The 23,190-nt window shown below is 35.3% G+C and overlaps 1 protein-coding gene across 1 annotated transcript in view; it reads right to left on the bottom strand.

Annotated features, from left to right (window-relative positions):
- Positions 1 to 23,190, bottom strand: part of LRP1B (LDL receptor related protein 1B) — a 2,064,747-nt gene that overhangs the window by 640,495 nt on the left and 1,401,062 nt on the right. The window contains 1 exon segment of the mRNA XM_070476260.1: positions 16,481 to 16,630. Within this exon segment, the coding sequence (XP_070332361.1) occupies positions 16,481 to 16,630 (150 nt within the window).

Genomic DNA, 23,190 nt, shown 5'->3' with positions numbered 1-23,190 from the left:
CAGTGAGCAGTCAGACTTCATGTTCAATTTTAAGAAACAGAGATCATATAACTTTACAACATATTTTTATAATTGTTCTACTTTATGATTAGTTACTATGGTTAATCTCCTTCTATGCCTAATTTATAAATTAAATTTTATCATAGGGAAAATTTTAGTGCTAATCAATATTACCATATTGTATATAGGATTTGGTACTATCCTCAGTTTCAGGCATCCACTGGTGGTCTTGGAATGTATTCTCCAAGGATAAGCAAAATTGCTGTAGTAAAAGGACTCAGGGCTGATTGTTTAGCCTCAGTTTAAATGAATCATGCTCACCAGGTCAAGACATGATTCCAAGTTATTTCCTATGTTCCAACATCAGATAATATCTACAGAATATGGGCAGACTTTGGAATGAACTCTCTAATTCTTTCTCTTGATTCATTTTCTGCCTCTAACTAAAATGTTGCTATAATTATATTAACTCAAAATTATATCATAAATCTAAAGCATACTAAATCTTTCCACTCTAAACATTTACTGTTTCTTATTTTTACATGAAAGGAGACATGGGGCAATATAAAATAGTTATATCTCTACTCCAAAGAATTATACATTTTCAAATTTACTCTTATTTTAATGCCACGAACATGAACAATATAATTTTACTGAAAATGAGTCCAAAAAAGTTAACCTTTAGTAGTTTACAAAAAGAGAAAAAGTCACTATTGAGTGCTTTTAAGTACAATAAAGCTGAGATGATTTAATTATTCCATTTATGTTAATGAAACCATTCTCTGATCACTAATTATAATCTAGTTAAAAAAATAGTACTTGATGTACTTTGGAATTGTAGTATTTATCCATTCTGTAAGGTAATTAGCATTAAGAAGAGTAACATATTGGAACACAGCAATTTAAGGTGACAAAAATTGCTGGAATAAAATCACATATAGTCCTTTGGAGATTTCTCACAGTACTTTTAATGAAAATTTTGATGGGCTATTAGTTTTCATTAATGGTAGTTCGAGTACTTAGAGAAGACAACTATGTGCTATACTTAGTACTGGGCAAATTGCCTGGATATATTTCATATATTACTGTTACTTTAATGAATAGTATTAAGGCAATTAGAAGGCTGATGACTTAGAAAATTTAGGTGGTATATTCAAAGTTCTTTGAACTAAGTGACACTGTTAACTTTACACTAAAAAATAAATTATCCCTTTTGAAAAAGTATGATTTGAAAGCAGAATCACTGAAAATACATAGCATAATTATAGTACATTTAAAATAGACTGGTTGTATATATTGAATTACAGAGAGAAATGCAATATAACAATTAAATCACTGCATCTTTTACTGAAAAAGTGGTTGTAAATATGATTTTGAAGTAAATATCATTTAAATCTTTTTAAATAATATGCTATTTGGCCAGCTTTTCATCATCTGTATTTTCTGAAGTAGAACATGCTTACATAATTCAGGTATAGACATGACAATACTAATTATATAAATATCTATTATAATTGCACTGATGATAATTTGTATACCTAAGAGAATTAACATTTTTTTTCAAACCTTGTGATAGAAGGAATTATTTTTTCTGAACTGTTTTAAAAATTCTTCATTACAATAATCATTCTCAAGCATTATATTCCATGTTTCACAAATGTTATGAATATTTTCTACTGAGTAATATTTTATAAAGGCATACTCTGGTGTCTAGATTTTAATCTCTCAAAAAAACTCAAGCTTTCTTTAAAGAATATGATAATAATTTTTCTAAATTGAGATAATTTTCATTGGCATGATACAATTTTATAAACATATAAATATTCAAGCTTTTAATTTTAGAACATTTGAAATTAAAGCAACAAACTATAAGTTCTACAAAGTTAAGTTTGTTCTAAATAACTATAATTAATTTCTTCATGTGACTGATTTATAGTTATTTCTATAAACATTAACCATAACAGCTTGAAATAATCATATTTACTAGAAGTTTCTCTTCTTTCTTATTAAAATGTATAATCATTAATAGCAACTTTGTATAAAATTAATTGGAAATAAAGCAAAACACATGGGGCAGAACTAATTTCATCATCATCAAGAATTTCAACACATGCAAACTAAAAGCTTCCCTTTAGAGAAATAAAGTTAATGTAGATGACTACTTTTAGCTCATATGCATAAATTAACTATATATTCTATTTTACTAGATTAGTTTAATGGCAGCATTAGAATTACACACACACATCAGGAATGTTTTAAACATAGCAAAAGTTCCATTGAGGAGGAGAGTGAGGTGAATACCTAGAGCATTAAAACAAGCAAAAAATAAATAAATAAATAAAAACAAAAACTCACCTAAAAGCAAAAAGTATTTGAAAATATGATCCATAGTAAATTTGAATTTCCTGTTTTCTCTGTCTCCCTCAAATGTTCTTCCCCCAAGTACCTGAAAATGACTCACTCCTTTACTTCCTAGAGATTCTTGCTCAGCTGCCATTCCCATTGAAAACTTGCTGTGACATCTACACATAAAATTGTAATTTTTCTGGTTCCTTTCTCCCAAATCAACTCTGCATTCCCTGTTCTTATGCCTGGGTTGAATTTTCTCCATTAGTGTCTTTTACCACTTGACAAATTTTATTTTACTTGAGTATTTGCTTTCATAGCTGACCCTTGGAAAACTCAGGAGTTAGGAGCACTGCACCCTCCTGGAAGTTGAAAATCTAAGTATAACTTATAGTGAGCTTTCTGAGTATGTTCTCCATCTTTATCTGCATCCAAGATCTCAACAAAATGCATATCTATTACAGTAAATACTGTAGCATTTACTGTGGAAAAAAAAATCTCTGTATAAGTGGATCCATGCAGATCAAATCTATGTTGTTGAAGTGTCAAGGGTGCACTATTTTCTCACACTAGGAATACTGACCCTTTAGTAATGGAATTGTTACATGCTGCATGCCCTGCTGTTTACCTAGCACCTATATGGTGCCCAGCTCAAAATAGTCACTTGATAAAAGGTTGAATTGGTAAACGAATCAAAATTGGGAAAGATAAGCACACTCTCTGTATTATGATATAATATATAAGTATAAACAGAAACATAAGAGAAGCAAATCTTGATTCTTTTTCATTAAGTTACATTTAAAAGAAAGAAAACATGAAAGAACTATATATCCCCTCCTTTCTCTGCCATCTATCCCTATCTTCCTCTCCAAGGCAATTTCATACCAGCAGCTTTTACAAACACCAAGTGTTTGTTTTTATTCATATATTTTTAAGGCTTTCTATTTTAATCAAAAACTGTGATAACAGGCCTACAGTCACAATGTCAGGTTTTGTACAGGTACTTGTTCTCTGAGGATCAGGAGTCTTTTTGGTATGAACAAGTTTCTGAAATTCAGCTCTATCGACATTTTGGGCCAAACAGTTCCTTTTAATGGAGGATTCTACTGAGTCTTGTAGGTTGTTTACTAGTATTCCTGTTTTTCACCCCACTTCCCTGGTGGCTCAAATGGTAAAGAATCCGCCTGCAATGGGGGAGACCTGGGTTGAATCCGTAGATTGGGAATATCCCCTGGAGCAGGGCACGGTAACTCACTCCAGTATTCCTGCCTGGAGAATCCGCATGGACAGAGGAGTTGTCCATGGTGGGTTGCAGTCCACGGGGTCACACAGAGTTGGACTCGACTGAGTGACTAACCACAGCACAGAATGTTAGTACAAACCCTTTCTCATCAGCAGCTTTGACCTCCGTGTTTCCCGACACTGACAAATGTTCCCTGGTAGACAAAATCACCTTGGGTTTGAGAATCACTGGCACAGTGAGAAGAAATAAAACTCTGGAGGTAGACAGAATTATGTTAGAGATCTAGCTTTGACCTTGAGCCACCCACATTATTTTCAGAGGCAACACTGCAGTTTCAATATCTCTTTTGCATGGTTGCTGTGTCTATAAGCACTAATGTGTAAATTTAGACAGTAGATGCTCTCTGAACAATATTTACTGAGATAAACAGTGAAGCATAAAAAGCACATGATCTAAAAAAAGATATCTAAATTTTTAAAATAAATGCATGCGTGTGTGTCTGCATGATAAGTAGCTTCAGTTGTGCCTCTTTGTGACCCTATGGACTAGGGCCCACCAGGCTCCTCTGTCCTTGAGATTTTCCAGGCAAGAATAATGGAGTGAGTTGCCATGCCCTCCTCCTGGGGATCTTCCCCATTGAGGGATTGAACCTGTGTCCCTTATGTCTGTTACATTTGGCAGGTGGGTTCTTTACCAATAGTGCCACCTGGGAAAATAAATGCATACATATGAAAAAAATTGGAGCATTCTGTATAGCTTTTTTAATGTAATTATTTTCAATTAAAAATGTATTCTAGAGAGTAGTTCAAATCAACATATAGATTTACTTCATTTTAATAGCTGCATAATATTTCATTTTATACGAACATTTCATGATTTCTTTTGCTAGTCCTTTAAAATATACTTGAAGGTTTCTTCCCCCAGACTTTTGTAATTACAAGTACTACTGCAAAGTATATTCTTACATACATATCAGTGCACATATATCCTAGTTAACTATAGCTACAAGACAAATTTCTGGAAGAAGCACAAGTACTTTAAAGATGAAGAATCATGGATTAGAAAGCTTGCTACACTATTTACTAACCAGGTAACAGTGAGTGGTTAATTTAAGCTACTGAACCTCGGCTGGGAGCTCTGGAGTAAGTAGTGTTAATGGTCTCTTTCTCAGGGGACTGCTGTGAGAATTGCATGAGTTACAATTTGTAAATTAAATACTAGAATGCTTTATTTATTTAGACCATCAATTACTATCATTAAAGAGAATAATGCTGGTAGGCCCAGCTGAGAGAGACTACCTTTAAGAGCTAAAGATTTTGTTTTGTTTGTTCTAGAACTTATCACTTGTGTGTGCTTTGAGATAATTTCTTCTTTTTCTTCTTCTTCTTCTTCTTCCATCAAGCTGTTTAGTTCCCTTGACAACTAGCATTATTCAATACAGCACTTCTTTCCTTGCTTTTCTGCATACATATGTATATTAGAGTATGTGTCAGAAATGATTATGTTTACACACTTATGTTATTCATTTTCTTCCCTTTTCAATTCAAACCCTTATATTTGAAAGTATTTTCTTTTCACATTTATTTCAATATATATTTAAATTGTATATTATTTTTATGGTTGTGACCATTCTGCATAAATATTTGCCTGCTTTGATTGAAAATATATTTTCATTGCTGTGGCAAAAGTTTGGTGTGTATATGGTCATTGTTTTATTTATTCATACATTTTACTGCTACTTAATGAATGTACTCAGTGCAAAGCATCTTGTTGTGTCATGAATGATGCATATATGAATAAAATTTGGTCCCAAATTATGGAGAAATGAGACATGTTAACTCATTAGGAAAGACAAAATTCCATTACCTCTGAAAAATACAATGGGGCTCTGAGGAGGGAAAATTTTTAAATCACTGAGATTTAATTAAAGTAGGACTCGAAGTGAATCCTAAAGGAAATAAACCCTGAATATCCATTGGGAGGACTGATGCTGAAGCCCGAATATTTTGGCCACCTGTTATGAAGAGCTGACTCACTGGAAAAGACCCTAATGCAGGGGAAAATTAAAGGAGAAGGGTAGGAGGATAAGGGGGCAACAAAGGATGAGCTGGTTAGACAGCATCACCAACCAATGGACATGAGTTTGCACAAACTCCAAAGATAGTGGAGGACAGAGGACCCTGGGTGCTTCAGTCCATGGAGTTACAAAAAGTCTGACACCACTTAGCGAGGGAATGACAATAAATGAAGTAGACTTTGGAGGGACTGTAGCCTGCCAGGCTCCTCCATCCATGGGATTCTCCAGGCAAGAATACTGGAGTGGGTTGTTGCCATTTCCTTCTCCATGTCACCCATTAGGGTGGCTGATAAATATGGAAGGCAGTCAAAGAACAAGACAGATAGAAATAAATACAAGATCAGATACAGGAGAACAGTTTGCCTTGATGCATTGCAATTGAAGGGTAGGGGAGGACTGAATGAAAAGCAGAGTTAGGACAGGGAAGGCTTTTCCTGGCAGTGGAAACAGCACTGGACATGAATCAGGATCTCTCAGCTTGAGTCTGAGGATTGGGTTTTCACAAATCTTCTTGACCCTGTTTGTTTATCTGTAAGGTGAGATGGATAATGCTTTGGGTTTTAACAAAACTTATTGACCTTAAATTTCTTTTATCTATAAGGTGGCACTAGCAATAAAGAACCGACCTGTTAATGCAGGAGACATCAGAAATACAGGTTTGATCCTTGGGTCAGGAAGATCCCCTGGAAGAGGGCATGACAACACACTCCAGTATTCATGCCTGGAGAATCCCATGGACAGAGGAGAGCGGGGGCTACAAGTCCACAGGGTGGCAAAGAGTTGGATATGACTGGAGAGACACAGCACACATAACGTAAAACTAATAATGTCGTCACAAACAGCTTCTGGTGAATGAAAAGGAGAAAAAAACGAGCATTTCAGAGTAAGTTTTGAGTGCTTATTCCAGCCCCTGAAATGTTATGACCTGGGGAGGGGGTGCCACAGCAGGTGTGAATTTTGCAGGTCTTAATAGCTTGGGGACCAGAGATATGAAGAGTGGAAAGAAGTTAAAGAGTTGTAGTAGCCTAAATAAAATGTTAGTGAGTATCTAACTAGACTCTGAAAGGAAAACAAATAAAGGGGCAGAGCTATCATATATAAAAGGAAACCTGGCAATCTAAGGATCAGCCACAGGTGGGGGAAGAAACTCATAAATAGTAAGAACCCCTTGGAATTAAGTTTTGTCTTCTTTTCACATTCAGACAGAGAGAAATATTCAGTAAGCTTTGATTAAAAAAAAAAAAAAAGGGGGGGAAAAATTGCCCTTGACATGTGAAATGGACTTGCCTTGCACAAAACAGAGGAAATGACTTCTTAAGGTAGACTCTTAAAGTCAAGAATTTGCAAGTTATCAGACCCACCACCTTGTCATAAGAATATAACATAGAATCCTTTCAGACTAGATTTCAGTGTGAATCTGCAAGTGCTCTGTCTAAGGATCTTAACAAGACTAAATGCGCCAGACTCACAGCCTGTCACTTGCTATCATTTATAATGTTTCATAGATGCCATGACAGTTTGCTATAATAATTCATCTCAGGAAGTAAAGTAGAAAAAAAACGTTTTGATGATTTCTGTGCACCAGTTTTACTTGATTGTTTATTGTGCATACATTTTTTACATTTCTATTATTATTTATAGAGTATATTTTAGATCTGAGGAAATTTACAAGTATACAAACTGAGGGCTAGATTATACTTTATTTTTAAAAAATTCTAACACATCATTATACCAAATTATGATTCTGAAAAGAATACAGAATCAAATAATGAATGTATATCACTGAGAAATCAGCAGTGCAAACTGAAGTGTTAGTATAGGTAGAGCCTAATTTTTTTGCCATTAAGCTTAGAGGTGTTTTTTTTTTTTTTTTTCAGTCAGCAAAGAGACTAGATGATTATGCTTTGCTGTAGAAGCTCCAGTGGGAACACTCAAATCATTTAATCCCCAACAATATTAACAATATATTTTCAAGCAAATAGATATGTCCTTCTCTGTTATTCAGCTGGTTCTGCAAGCATTTAATCTGACAGCCTTGATTTCCCATGGCAAACTATCCATGCACTGGGAATTTTCACAGCACCTATTATGATGACTTTGATTTTGTAAAGCGAACTTCTGGAAACTGCGAACAGATGTCCCTAAGAGCTACATTTAGTAAAGTCTTTCAAGGGTTCCCTAAAGGGCAAACGATTATTTTGTTAACATTGCTTTAAAATAAAAGTGTTCATAACCAAATTGAGAAAAGCTAACATTTTATGCACTACAGGACTAAGTTTGTTTCTGATAAGAGAGTGAAAATTCACTCTCCTCATTGAAGAGGATTCTTTTTCTCCTCCCTGATCAATCCTAACTGTTGCCAAATTCAATGTCCTTCTAATATTTACATATTAAGCTTATTCCTGCAAATTGCTACTTGAAACAGATCAATAATATATTTCAACTGTAGTTGGTAGCACTGAAAACTTCAACAGAGAGGATTTAAGTATCCACAGAAAATGTGTAGTTTTATTTACTTATTTATTTTGCCTTTACTGTTATTCAAAGTTTCTTTTATTATAAAGATAAATTTGCCAATTTATTCAAGTGATGCTAAGAATCAGATGGTTGTTGAAGATAGTTACTTAGGTATTTATAAAAAGTAGAAGCCTATTTTAAAACAAGTAATTTAAGCAATCCTAGGTTGTAAACATCCACCGAATTCTCAACTAAAAGTCAAATTGAATAATTTTGCCCAACTTCTAAAAGATTAATATGAATTGTGATTTAACATAACTTTACACATTAATTTTATTTTTAGCCACAATTTTTATTGCTTCTGCTGTATACTTCAACTTAGATAGTGGTTTATTTTAAACAATTTCCTGCACCCTGGGTTAATCTGTTGGTGATAAAATCATACACACTTTAAAAATTTTGTAGATCATATGGTCAAAACTCATATTTTTGCAGAATAGAAAATTAAGAATAGAATTCAGTTGTTGTCCCATATCCACTGCTGGTTAGTGAATACTAGGAACAGGAATCTAAAGTACATTTCTTCAAAAAGTAACTTTAATGATCTCGAAGGGCCTCCCAGGTGACACTAGTGGTAAATAACCTACCTGCCAATGCAGGAAACATGAGAGAGAGGTTCAATCCCTGGGAAGATCCCCTGGAGGAGGAAATGGCAATCCACTCCAGTATTCTTGCCTGGAGAACCCCAATGGACAGAGAAGCCTGACAAACTATAGTCAATAGGGTCGCAAAGAGTCAGACACGACTGACACGACTTAGAACGCACACAAGTGAAAGTGAAAGTCGCGCAGCTGTGTCCAACTCTTTGCGACCCCATGGACTATACACAAGGTAACATTTAATTCTGAAAGTCTATGATTTAGAGTTTCCCTGGTGGTCCAGTGGTTAAGACTGCACTCCCAATGCAAGGGGCCCGAGTTGGATCCCTGGTCATGGGATTGGATCCCACATGGTGCAATTTAGACCTGGTGCAACCAAATAAATAAACAAATATTTGAAAAAAAATTGTCTGATTTAACCACATAAAGAAGGCTACTAATATGCGTGTGTGTGTGTGTGCGTGCACTCATGCATGCACATGCACATGCGTGCTAAGCCACTTCAGTCATGTCCGAATCCATATGACCCTGTGGACTGTAGCCCTCCAGACTGCTCTGTCCATGGGATTCTCCAGACAAGAATACTGGAGTGGGTTGCCATGCCCTCCTCCAGGGAGTCTTCCTGATTCGGGAATTGGATCCTCATGTCTTACTTCTCCTGCACTGGCAGACAGGTTCTTTAGCAACACACACATACACACATACACACACTCCTTGACATTCAGGAAGAATTTGCTATGCTAACTTTGGAATTCCTATCTATAAGTACCATGGTAAATACAATTTCCAAAGGTCATATTATACCACAAAATGAAACTAAAAAAGTAGATGTATGCTTGAATCTCAATGGGCATGCTGTATATGCAATGGAGTAACATATGAGCTAATGAATAAAAAGCTCACTGAGTGTGCACATGGGGTGGAAGTTTACATTCAAACTCACACCTCTTGTAGTGTCCAGGACTCAAACTCTTGCCCAAGCAAAACTTGACAAATTACTACATGACATGTTTGAATGGACTGTATAAACAACACCTATGACTGAATAAGATGCTGACCATTAAATCCAAAAATATCAAGGATTTTCTATTCAGACATGCAAATTTTGTCAAGTTTTGTCAAGTTTGCTTGAATAATCCCTATGTCCTCACTTTTAGGGCTCCCCTGGTGGCTCAGATGGTAAAGAATCCGCCTACAATGCAGGAGACCTGGGTTCGATCCCTGGGTTGGGAAAATCCCCTGGAGGAGGGCATGGCAACCCACTCCAATATTCTTGCCTAGAGAATCCCCATGGACAGAGGAGCCTCTTTACAACCCTACAGTCCATGGGGTTGTAAAGAGTTGGACATGACTAAGCGACTAAGCAGAGAACAGCCTCACTTCTATTTTAAATCTGTCCATTTCCCCCAGCTCTTTCCTGACTCACCCTGAAAGTATAAAATACAGCTAAGTTAGCATCCTGATAGTTCCTGAATTCCATCTTAATTTTTTCCAAATATTATTCAGCCTATTTCTGGCAGTACATTTGTTTTACTTGTGTATTTTCCTTTAAATCCATTAACTGGTTTTTCTAACTTTCTCTTCAGTGTGGATACAATATATGCAGTCTGTTCTCAAACTGCATATGCTGTCAGTGAAGAGGAACAGTATGTTAAATATAATCCATAAAAAGTCACTAACTCTAATTTTAATCAATAGTTTTAACTTCCTTCTCCTCATAAAGGCACTTAGGAGTGAATAGGAACTTGATTAATTTGTGGTTACCTCACTGTCTCCTGCAGACACTAATGATCATGAAAATGCCAAAAATTATGAGAAAGGGGTGAATAAAAACAAACAAAAAAGTTCTATATCTGAAAACTAGCTAATCAATAGTTGAATATAACATAGCTGACTATACACTATTTGGAAACATAACCCACTTGAAAATCATGTAGAAAATGTTTTAGAGTAAACTTATATCATGAAACTGAAGTATATTTATAAAAGAAAATTCTTTTAAAAATTACTGTTAAATACTGAGAAAAATTATCTAAGAAAAATAAGAAGTAGACATAATTTTAGAGCTATTAGCTATTGTATTTGAAAGCAAAAACTATTATATTTGTTGTGTACATGGATGCTCAGTCACATCCGACTCTTTTCAATCCTATAGACTGTAGCTCACCAAGCTCCTCTGTCCATGGGATTCTCCAGGCAAGAATATTAGAGTGGGCTGTCATACCCTCCTCTAAGAGACCTTCCTGACCCAGAGATTGAACCTGCCTCTCTTGCATCTCCTGCATTGGCAGAGGGATTCTTTACTGTTGTGCCACCTGGGAAGCCCTTTTTATTTGTTAGCTCTGACATTTAGGAAAAGACAATCAACAAAGTCATTTAAAATGGGAAAGAATTTGATGTTCAAAGTTCCAGGCTAGGTCAACTTATATTTGGTAACTGAAAAAGTATTTTATGAGTTTGGCTGCTTTAACAAATAATATAGATTGGGTAACTTAAATAACAGATAGAGATAACTTAACAGATAGAGGTAACTTAAATAACAGTTCTAGAGGCTGGAAGTCCAAGATCAGGATGCCAGCACTTTCTTGCTGTATTTTCACACTGTTGAGAGAGATAATGAGTCTAGCTCTCTGGTCTATTTGAAGGTCATTAATCCTGGGAGCTCTAAAGTCATAACCTAGTTACTTCCCAAAGGCCCCCTCCTAATACCTTCATATTAGGGCTTCAACATATAAATTAGGGGGAATGCAAACTTTCAGTCCAGAGCAAAAGGTAATAGAAGTCCTCATCAAACAGCCATTGTACACAATGTGTAAATCATTTCAGACTCACTGGAGAAAAAGTGAATCACAAACAACACTGCATTTGAACCATGGCCAACTTTAAAGATGTCTATCCTGATAAATTATCAGACTCACCCATGAAGATTTGATATAATTAAATTCTTTAAAAAGATCTTTTTTTGAAACAAAGATTTTAAAACATAACATAAAAGTGGAAAACCAAATAACATCTAAAACAGTTTTTGTTGGTTCATATGGCATTCCTCCACTCTTCTTGGACATTCAGCCTAAAACCTAAATTTTTATTCTTACTCATATACTTTTATAGCTCTTTCCCCTGATTTTCTATGTTTGTTTGTTTTGTTTTTTGGTCTGTAACAGTTACCTATAATTCTATGGGTTTTCTACCTTACTTATTGTCTGCCTACCCTGCTTTTCTGCAAGTTTGATGAAGTCAGGAGTCTTACTACCATATATAACAGTGCCTGCTATATGGTAGGCACTAATAATTATTTGTTGAAAGAATTAATGGAAATGAATATCCACTGCTATTAGGATATAAATTCCACATCCAGAAGTTACATTTCCTTGTCAACAGCGAACTAACTCAAATAAAAGGTTGACCTCACACTCATGTTTTTTATCCATATGTGCCTCAGGCAAAATACAAAGTCTGGTTGAATAAGACCATGAAAGGTTTGTAGGAAATCGTTAAGTCCTGTTCATTAGAAGAGGAACCCTTTCTCCCCTGTAAATTAAATCAGCTCTACCAGGTTATTATTTTTTTTGACAAGTCCCCTCTAACAGTACAGATGGGCACTAGCTATCTTAATTTCATCCTCTTCACTCAACAATTCAATGTTTTCAATATAAAAGATGACAGAAAGAAGGTATGGTACATATATACAATGGAATGTTAACTCAGCCATTTAAAAGAATGAAATAATGCCATTTGCAGCAACATGGATGGACCTAGAGATTTCATACTTAGTGACATAAGTCAGACAGAGGAAGGAAATATACGCTGATATCCATTATATGCAGAATCTGAAAAGAAATGATAAAAATTGAACTTATTTACAAAACAGACTGACAGACTTACAGAATGAACTTATGGTTACCAGGGGGAAAAGATTGGGGATAGGATAATTAGGGAGTTTGGGACTGACAAGTATACACTGCTATATTTAAAATGGATAACCAACAACGACTTACTTATAGCACAGGGAACTCTGCACAATAGTATGTGGAAGCCTGAATGGGAGGGGAATTTGGGGAAGAATGGATACGTGTATAATGTATGGCTGAGTCCCTCTGCTATCCACTTGAAACTATCAAAAATTATTAATTGGCTATACTCCAATATAAAATTAAAAATTATATAAAATCCCAAAGATGTATGGGTATTACATGTCTAAATTAATGGAAATTAAAAAAAAAAAGAATAATGGAACCAGAGATGGTAACTAACTGGTGCCTCTGAGTTGAATTAAGCACATAGAGGATTATTATAGTAATATTTTTGTTATTATTTGGTAGTTAGTTTTTTGGTTTGTAGAGTGTTATCCTTCACAATTAACTTATACAGTATGTTGGCCTGCATGGTATTTTTTTATATGTGATTATGGACTAACATTAAAAACTGTGAGATCAAAAAAATCATGGATTTCTTGCTTCTCATGAAAAATGAAAGATTTGGCACAACTGGTTAACCTTCCCTATGGCAAAAATTAGTGGAACTGAGAGGTGTTCTTCCTCAAGTGGTCCATTGGTTCTCTCCAGTTTTATCACACTTCCTGCCATTCTCAAGTAAGTCTAGGTATTGAAGCCTAGACTCAGTTGCTACTTACTAACATGTTGTGCTACTGCATTTTTATTATACCTGTTATTCACAACTTGCCTCTCTCTATAAATATTTGAGTCTGTGAATCTGTTCATAAATGAATGAGCTCTATGGATGAAAAGACATATGAATTAGTTATCTATCGCTGTGTAACAAGTTAACTCCAAAACTTAGGATCTTAAAACAGTAAACATTTATTTTCTCACATGGTTTCTGTGGATCTGGAATCTGGGAGCCACTATGTGATTGGCTGGTGTTGGTTTGGAATCTCTCCTGAGGTTGCTGTAATACATTGGCTTTGGATGTAGTCAGCTGAAATCTTGACTATGCTGAGGGCTTCCAGAAGACTCCCTCATATGGCTGTTGGCTAGAGGTCTCAGTTTCTTGCTATATGAACTTCTCCAGAGGGCTACCTGTGGGGCCTCACGACATGTCCCCTGGCTTTGCCCAGAGTTAGTGACCCACAAGATAGAGGACAAGGAGGAAGGCTCATGCTTTTTATGATCTCATCTCCAAAGACACACACGATCACATCAGTTCAGTTCAGTTGCTCAGTCGTGTCCGACTCCCTGCAACCCCATGAATCACAGCATGCCAGGCCTCCCTGTCCATCACCAATCCCTGGAGTTTACTCAGACTCACATCTATCCAGTCGGTGACACCATCCAGCTGTCTCATCCTCTGTCATCCCCTTCTCCTCCTGCCCCCAATCCCTCCCAGCATTAGGATCTTTTCCAATGAGTCAACACTTCGCATGAGGTGGCCAAAGTATTGGAGTTTCAGCCTCAGCATTAGTCCTTCCAATGAATACCCAGGACTGATCTCCTTTAGGATGGACTGGTTGGATCTCCTTGCAGTCCAAAGGACTCTCAAGAGTCTTCCCCAATACCACAGTTCAAAAGCATCAATTTTTCGGAGCTCAGCTTTCTTCACAGTCCAATTCTCACATCCATACATGACCACTATCACATCAGCCTTATTTTATTCATTAGACGTGAGCAACTAAGTCCAGTCCACACTCAAGGGGAGAGGCGTTAAATTCTACCTCTTGAAAGAAGCATCAACGTATTTGGGAGACTCAGATGTAGCAGTTTTGGTCTTCGGTTCTTGCACTTGGTTGATTCATCAAATAATTCTTTTAATCTAATGCCCTACTACTTTACTTGATTTAATATTTCAAAGCTTTTTTTAGTTTATTTTGTATATACCATTCCAAATAAACTTAGGGACTCCAAAGACTTACAAGATATAATATTTGAGGTTTAAAAAAACTGAAAAATGTGATTATTAAAAAGAGATTATTAATTCAATTTTAGGAAAACCACTCCTAAATCTTAGTGAAACACAAACTTTCAGTTATTTATCATGTATCACCTAGGTAGTCTGAGGAGCTGGTATATAACCAGTCACAACATATTAATAATTATTTTTTTGTTCCTGAATGTGCAACTGCAGAATTACTGTAGGCAAATTTCTTTGTAAACATTTGTAGCTGTAATCATCACCAATCTCCTGGGTAGTGGTAAGGTTCTTTTTTTTTTTTTTTACTTTTTTATATGACTATACTATTCAGTCTCGGCAGGAAGCAGGTCATCACCCTTTATACCAGACTCAAAGAAAAAGAGTAGAGAAGCTCTGAATGAAGAAAGGGGAATCTCAACAGACGGGCAAATTCAAAGACAAGATAGGGAAGTTTGGAGAGTAGACATTGCTCATCTGCTTCTCTTTGGTGATGTCTTTAAGCCCTCAAATTTTGATATGTCTAGTTGATGCACTGACAATATAGATATTAATAGGTTTTTTAAAATTCATGTTTTAACTTTCAGGGTTAATCAAATTATGGTGACAGGGAGAGGTACACATATATAACCATTCACTTGTTAAAAAAAGAAAATATTAATTTACTCCAGGTTGGCTCCCATATGGCACTGATGTCATATAAGATGCACACCACTGACCCAATATATACATAATTATTTCATCCAAGTTTTTTCTTTACTTTTTAGCAGAAAACAAAACTAGTTTTTTTCCTGCTAAAATGGACTATTGCTCCATTTCTTGAGATTTTGTTCATAGCATTGAGTTCTGTAAGTTTAGTATTCATTTCCTACTCACAGCAGGGTTGGTAACAATCATGTTAGCAGAAATAAATTTTTATAAAGCCTACATTTTTCTATAAGGCAATGATTTTTATAGTACATAAAGTATGTGATATGTATATACATTCACTGAAAGTCAGTGACATCCCTTGAAACGTTATGACATATTTTTAACATGCTTCCTCTACTTATTAAGTTCCTTGTCTATATTATTTGCCAGTGGCTTGATTTCATGAAGTTTATTGGAATTCAGTTTTTGAAAACATATTGTAGATGTTAATTTGAGAATTTTTGCAGTTTATCAAACCATTTTCAGAATTTAAACTCTTCCATTTTTACTCAGGTGATTTAAACTATGTACAAATACACAAAAATATTTTTTTCTTCTTCTTAATTCAGTAAAGTCAAGTAATACAAACTAATCTTACTTTCTTATTGCTTTATGAGACAATTTTAAATAAATTTCTACTCTAAAATAACAACTTGTAAGGTATAATCCTTGTATTTTTGTGTATGTATAAAGCATTTTCAAAGAAAGAATAATTTAAATCATTAGTCAATGATACTATGGCCTTGTTTCCTCAGTTATCTGTGTATATCTGTATATCAAGCTATCCTTTATAAGCAGGTAAGATTTTACTTTATTTTGACAAATACTCATGGCCATTGCACTTAGAATATTATAGTAGAACAAGGAAAATAATCATTAAAATAATATCAATAATAATAATAACAATAAACCAAGAATCAATAACAGTGAAGTTAGTATTGTTAATAGTCCCTGAACTGGATAATCTTATAAGTTTGTTTGGTAAGGTTAAGAAAAAAAGAAAAGAAAAATTCTCTTAGAGATGTGCAACTTGAATGTGCTTCTAGTGTTAATAGAGCAGTAACTTTTTTAAGCTTTTAATAGGTCATAATTAATCAAACCCAATCAATACAAGCATCCGAGATATAGAATCATTGTACTTACCCATGATGGTTAGGGCTGTAGCTTTTGTTAATTCTTCTTTCATTGTCTCTATTACTTCTAAATTACTGCCATCCAGGTTGCATCTATTTATGGTTCCATTTCCTGAACTGATCCAATAAAGCTTATTTTCCACATAGTCTATTGATAGACCTGTAATTAAATGATACAACTTAACCATAATGGTAGCCACTTAAACTGTAATGTTCACCTAGCACTGGATTTTGAGGAAAGAATAAGTTGCAAGCTCAGATTTTTGTCTTTAAAAATATGATCTGGCTAACAGGGAGATTCACATACTGTTTTAAATATTAGTCAAAAAATATACTATTATAACACAATGGTTATATCTGTTGATTATCACAACAATCTTGTGACTTTAAGAGGAATGATTGCTTCATTTTACAGATAAGGAAAACAATACCTAAAACAGTCAAGAAGTCTATTTGAGGCCACAGTGGGTAAGTGGACATTCCAGACATTTTAAGGTTTCTAATCCTAAATTGAGTGCTTTCTTTCTTCATTATACTGCTTTGTCTCAAAAAGCTTTAATGTGTAACACTTATTTGGGATACTTATTTTATTAATGAAATTTCTGATCTTTCCTTTACTTTCAGTAAAATCTACCTTAGAAAGTTACAGATTTAAAGTGGTGGTTTCCAGTACTCTTCAAGTAAATCCAAAGATAGAATTTCAACAATTAATAATTGCATTGAAATGTGGCAATGAATTGTGCTCATTTAGGAGCTGTCATTGATAAATAAGCCATACAGAAAAGAAGTGAACCAAGCCAACGGCTTAAGACCATTCTCCCTGAAGGATGTGTCACTGTAAGTTCGCATAATAGTAGTCTATGAACAATTCCCTACATTATAGAGGCGTTTTTGGTTTTCAAAAGTCTCAGGACATGTACATTTTGGTTGCCAAAGATATACATCTAACTAATTATAGGCATGCTAAGTAGGTTCATGATCCATGCACGTTATAACATGAACTGTGTGGCTTCATGTTGGTGTTCTGTGACTCGCAACTATTAATACTTGTGAAAGAAGCATATATGGGCACAAAGCAGGCATACAATAAATAATCTGTTTATGGGACCTCCCTCACAGAATGAAGTGAACAAATGACACACAAAAAAGCCCTTCTCTGTTAAAATAAAACAAAAAACCTAAGATAAAAAAAGGAAAAAAGAGGAGAGGAAGAAAAGTGAAGAAAAAAGGGAAGATGGAATAAAGAAGGAAAACAGAGAGAATCACTGAGTTCAATTGCATGGAAAAAGTGATAACATAACCTAATACTCTCAACTACAGTTAGTGAGTAGACCAGTTTTAATCAAGTAGCAGCAATAAAAGAAGTCTATACAACATGCAAGCTATTAACTGACTTATTGGTATGTTTTCTTGATGAAAGTCTGGAAAGTTTACCAGGAAATCACAATGTATAGAATTAGACACTGAAGGGATAAAATGTTCAAAAAAAAATTTTATAAATACTGTGGGTCATTAGCTTTAATTACTATGACAGAATAATCAAAAACCACATAGTCATATTCTATGAGATAAGGCTTTCATGGTGAAAGTCATTCATCACTCTTTTTTTTTCTTTTTAATGAGAGAAAGTTTGGTTATTCTATAAGAAGTTCCTAAGCCACCATCATATGTCTTTTCTAGTATAAATGAATCCTGCTTTAGACAGCTTAGTGTTCATAAGTGGTCTATTTTACCTTCTACTTAATTGACCATCTAAAGCATATAATTCCATCTTTAATTCAGCTGAAGCATACCTTTACAATAGATTTATTGTTCAAATATAACCCCGAAGTTTCTGATGCTGAATTTTCACAAGAATCAAATTAACAAATTCTCTTTAGGTAAGATATCTATCACCCTAGATATTCTGAATTTAATTTTTCAATCAAGTTAAATCATCAGGGAATTACTTGCATTTTTAGATTGCTAAGGCTTTGTCTCTCTCTCTCTGAATCTGTTCTGAATTGGACTTTGGCATTTGCTCTTGGTATAAATGAAAGGTGATATAAGAAGTAGCCATAGGAAAGCTACTGTCATACTTCACAGGATATAGTGTCTGAAATAATGCATCACACTGTGACCTCTTTATATAAGGACCCATGGGAGGAATTTCTCTTAGGGCTCAGTGCCAGGAAAAGCTTTATGTGGAAAATATAAAATTGTAACTGATCATATTTCTGTCTTTGCTTTGGCTGCAATGAAACCAAAGAATCAGATTTGTGACCCATATCCAGCAATTGTAAAGCAACTGCATTTATACCACAAGCTTCACTCCTGGCTTCAACAGACAGTGCTAATTTTCCTACACCTTGATTTTTAAAATTAACATTCCTGTCTGTCTCAGGGAATAATTTTAAGTGTCCTCAACCCCTATCAGAAAAACATCTACTTTTCGCTTATTGACTATACTAAAGCCTTTGACTGTGTGGATCACAACAAAATGTGGGAAATTCTTAAAGAGATGGGATTCCCAGGCCACCTGACCTGCCTCCTGAGATACCTGTATGCAGGTCAGGAAGAAACAATTAGAAATGGACATGGAACAACAGACTGGTTCCAAATTGGGAAAGGAGTACATTAAGGCTGTATATTGTGACCCTGCTTATTTAACTTATATGCAGAGTACATCATTCCAGTTGAGCTATTTTAAATTCTGAAAGATGATGCTATAAAAGTGCTACACTCAATATGTCAGCAAATTTGGAAAACTCAGCAGTGGCCACAAGACTGGAAAAGGTCAGTTTTCATTCCAATCCCAAAAAAAGGCAATGCCAAAGAATGCTCAAACTACCACACAATGGCACTCATCTCACACACTAGTAAAGTAATGCTCAAAATTCTCCAAGCCAGGCTTCAGCAATATGTGAACCGTGAACTTCCAGATGCTTAAGCTGGTTTTAGAAAAGGCAGAGGAACCAGAGATCAAATTGTCAACATCCACTGGATCATTGAAAAAGCAAGACAGTTCCAGAAAAACATCTACTTCTGCTTTATTGACTATGTCAAAGTCTTTGACTGTATGGATCACAATAAACTGTGGAAAATTCTGAAAGAGATGGGAATACCAGATCACCTTACCTGCCTCTTGAGAAACCTGTATACAGGTCAGGAAGCAACAGATAGAACTGGACATGGAACAACAGACTGGTTCCAAATAGGAAAAGGAGTATGTCAAGACTGCATGTTGTCACCCTACTTATTTAACTTGTATGCAGAGTACATCATGAGAAATGCTGGGCTGGAAGAAGCACAAGCTGTAATCAAGATTGCCGGGAGAAATATCAATAACTTCAGATATGCAGATGACACCACCCTTATGGTAGAAAGTGAAGAGGAACTAAAAAGCCTCTTGATGAAAGTGAAAGAGGAGAGTGAAAAAGTTGGCTTAAAGCTCAACATTCAGAAAACTAAGATCATGGAATCTGGTCCCACCACTTCATGGGAAATAGATGGGGAAACAGTGGAAACAGGGTCAGACTTTATTTTTTGGGCTCCAAAATCACTGTAGATAGTCATTGCAGCCATGAAATTAAAAGACACTTGCTCCTTGGAAGAAAAGCTATGACCAACCTAGATAGCATATTAAAAAGCAGAGACATTACATTGCCAACAAAGGTCTGTCTAGTTAAGGCTATGGTTTTTCCAGTGGTCATGTATGGATGTGAGAGTTGGACTGTGAAGAAAGTTGAGCACCAAAGAATTGATGCTTTTTTAACTGTCGTGTTGGAGAAGACTCTTGAGAGTCCTTTGAACTACAAGGAGATCCAACCAGTCCATCCTAAAGGAGATCAGTCCTGGGTGTTCATTGGAAGGACTGATGCTGAAGCTGAAACTCCAATACTTTGGCCACCTCATGCGAAGAGTTGACTCATTGGAAAAGACCCTGATGATGGGAGGGATTGAGGCCAGGAGGAGAAGGGGACGACAGAGGATGAGATGGTTGGATGGCATCACTGACTCAACGGACATGGGTTTGGGTGGACTCTGGGAGTTGGTGATGGATAGGGACACCTGGTGTGCTGTGATTCATGGGGTCACAAAGAGTCGGACATGACTGAGTGACTGAAGTGAACTGAACTGAGAGTACATTGTGCAAAATGCCAGGGTGGATGAAGCACAAGCTAGAATCAAGATTTCCAGGAGAAATATCAAAAAACTCAGATACACAGATGACACCACCCTTATGGAAGAAAGCAAAAAAGAACTAAAGAGCCTCTTGATAAAAGAGAAAAGAGAGTGAAAAGCTGGCTTAAAACTCAACATTCAGAAAACTAAGATCATGGCATCTGGTTCCATCACTTCATGGCAAATAGATGGGGAAGCAATGGAAACAGTGAGACTTTCTTTGGGGGAGCTCCAAAGTCACTACAGATGGTGACTGAAGCCATGAAATCAAAAGACGCTTGCTCCTTGGAAGAAAAGCTATGACCAAACTGGACAGCATATTAAAAGGCAAAGACACTGATTTACCAACAAAGGTCCATCTAGTCAAAGCTATGGTTTTTCCAGTAGTCATGTATGGATGTGAGAGCTAGACTATAAAGAAAGTTGAGCACTGAAGAATTGATGCTTTTGAACTGTGGTTTTGGAGAAGACTGTTGAGAGTCCCTTGGACTGCAAGGAGATCTAACCAGTCCATCCTAAAGGAAATCAGTCCTGAGTATTCATTGGAAGGACTGATGTTGAAGCTGAAACTCCAATACTCTGGCCACCTAATGCAAGGAACAGACTCACTGGAAAAGACCCTGATGCTGGGAAAGTTTGAAGGCAGGAGGAAAAGGGGATGACAGAGGATTAGATGGTTGGATGGTATTACCGACATGATAGATATGAGTTTGAGTAACCTCTGTGAGTTGGTCAAGGACAGGAAAGCCTGGCATGCTGCAGTCCATGGGATCACAAACAGTTGGATATGACTGAGTGACTGAACTGAACTGAACAACCTCTTTTTGGAAAGAGAGGGTAGATACTGAATATGGTCAACTCTACACTAACCCACAGTATCAGGACTTTCTCAACTAGCTAAAATTCTGCAGTTTCTAGACTCAAACTTAGGTTTTGTAAAGCAGTGACATGGAGCAAGGAATTTGCAGTTTTTGGCTCAGAGTTCCCCACTTCTACATCTCTACATCTTTGTTCCTAGATTGTGAGTGCTGAGGGGAAAGGAACTGTGTGTTTGTGAGCCTTTTGTCTTTAGCATGGAGCATGATGCCTAGAGCAGAGAAACAATTATAAACATTGAATAAAGGTACGGGTTAATTAATTAACTCCATTTTGAAATAAGTTGTCTTTAAGGAGTTCTGCCTAGTAAAGTTAAATTATCCCCACAACAATTTCTTTTAACTATACTACCTATGTCCGTATATTATGAAGATATGGATGAAGGGCAGTGATTCAATAGAGCTAGTTGGTATGGCTTAGATTTTTTATATCAGTATTAAAACAAAGTAGTTTAGGATTAATAATTTAAGGTTCACAGGGGAAAAAAAGGTAAAGTTCCTATTTTAACCTGTATATGTATTCACTTAGCCACTTACATATACCTTCTCTCCTGTCAGATATATTAGTTTAACCCCTAAATGCTCTTGAGCATGTTTATTTCCAGATATATACAATAGAATTGAAATATTTAAAAAATCCTATTATGAATTTAAGAAATTGGTGACATATGTTTTGATAGATTAGCATGTTTGGAAGTAAATATTTACAAATCTCATTAATATAAATCTTTTTACACAAAATTTTAAAATTGTGTTATTATGTTTAGGTCTTAGCAACACTGAAGAATTAATTGGTATCCTTCTATTGGAATAATTTCTGAGTCAGATCTCTGTTTCAACAGATAAATCATGAAGCAGTGAACACAGTAGTTTTGATGCAATTGAAGCTACTCAGTGCTTTTAGCATGCTAAGTCAATAGCCATGAGAAAACAGATCAAATGTGAGCATGCCTATAAAAGTGACCTGGAATATACACAAAGAAATGTAATTATGTCTGTACTGGAAGATTCTCAATGTGGGTGACTAAGACTAAAAAATCCTGAAAGGCCTCTAAGGTCTGTCTAAAGAATATGCCATTAGTGCATTACTAATGTACTCTGCATTAGAGTCATTTCTGCCAGAGATATTTATTTTTAAAATTATCTGGATCTGCTTATCAAACAGATAACCCAGACTCAATAATATAATAGGAATACCATTGGAAGAAATGTCATCACTTAAATTGAAAAACCTTAATGGTAAGGAAAAACTATCTTTTTACTTATCTTTTCTATTAATGAAAGGAGCAGAGATAGTCCATCTGCTTTGATTCTAATACTCATTATTTGAAACCAAGATTTCCTTTAATTTATTATTTTGTTTGAACATTTTGATTAAAACCATCTTATTTTTCAATTTAGACAATATGGCTTGCCAAAATGATGTAATTGCCCTCATAATGGAAACATTCCATACATTGGTAAAAGAAATTACATACTATTAAAATAAATATAATTAACAATATTTTCCACATATCACTAAAAAAATGTCCCTTAAATTTTAAGTAAACTTAAATTTAATTTTGTTACAACTAAGACTGAAAAGTTAATTTTTATGTGTCTCATCTCTTTTCTTTTTATATGACTCAAAATACAATCAGAGTATCATCAACTTAGAATTAAAACAAAAATACAAATACAT

This window comes from Odocoileus virginianus, chromosome 13 (genome assembly GCF_023699985.2).
Source record: "Odocoileus virginianus isolate 20LAN1187 ecotype Illinois chromosome 13, Ovbor_1.2, whole genome shotgun sequence".
Lineage (NCBI taxonomy): Eukaryota > Metazoa > Chordata > Mammalia > Artiodactyla > Cervidae > Odocoileus > Odocoileus virginianus.
This window is presented reverse-complemented; position numbering and strand designations above follow the sequence as displayed.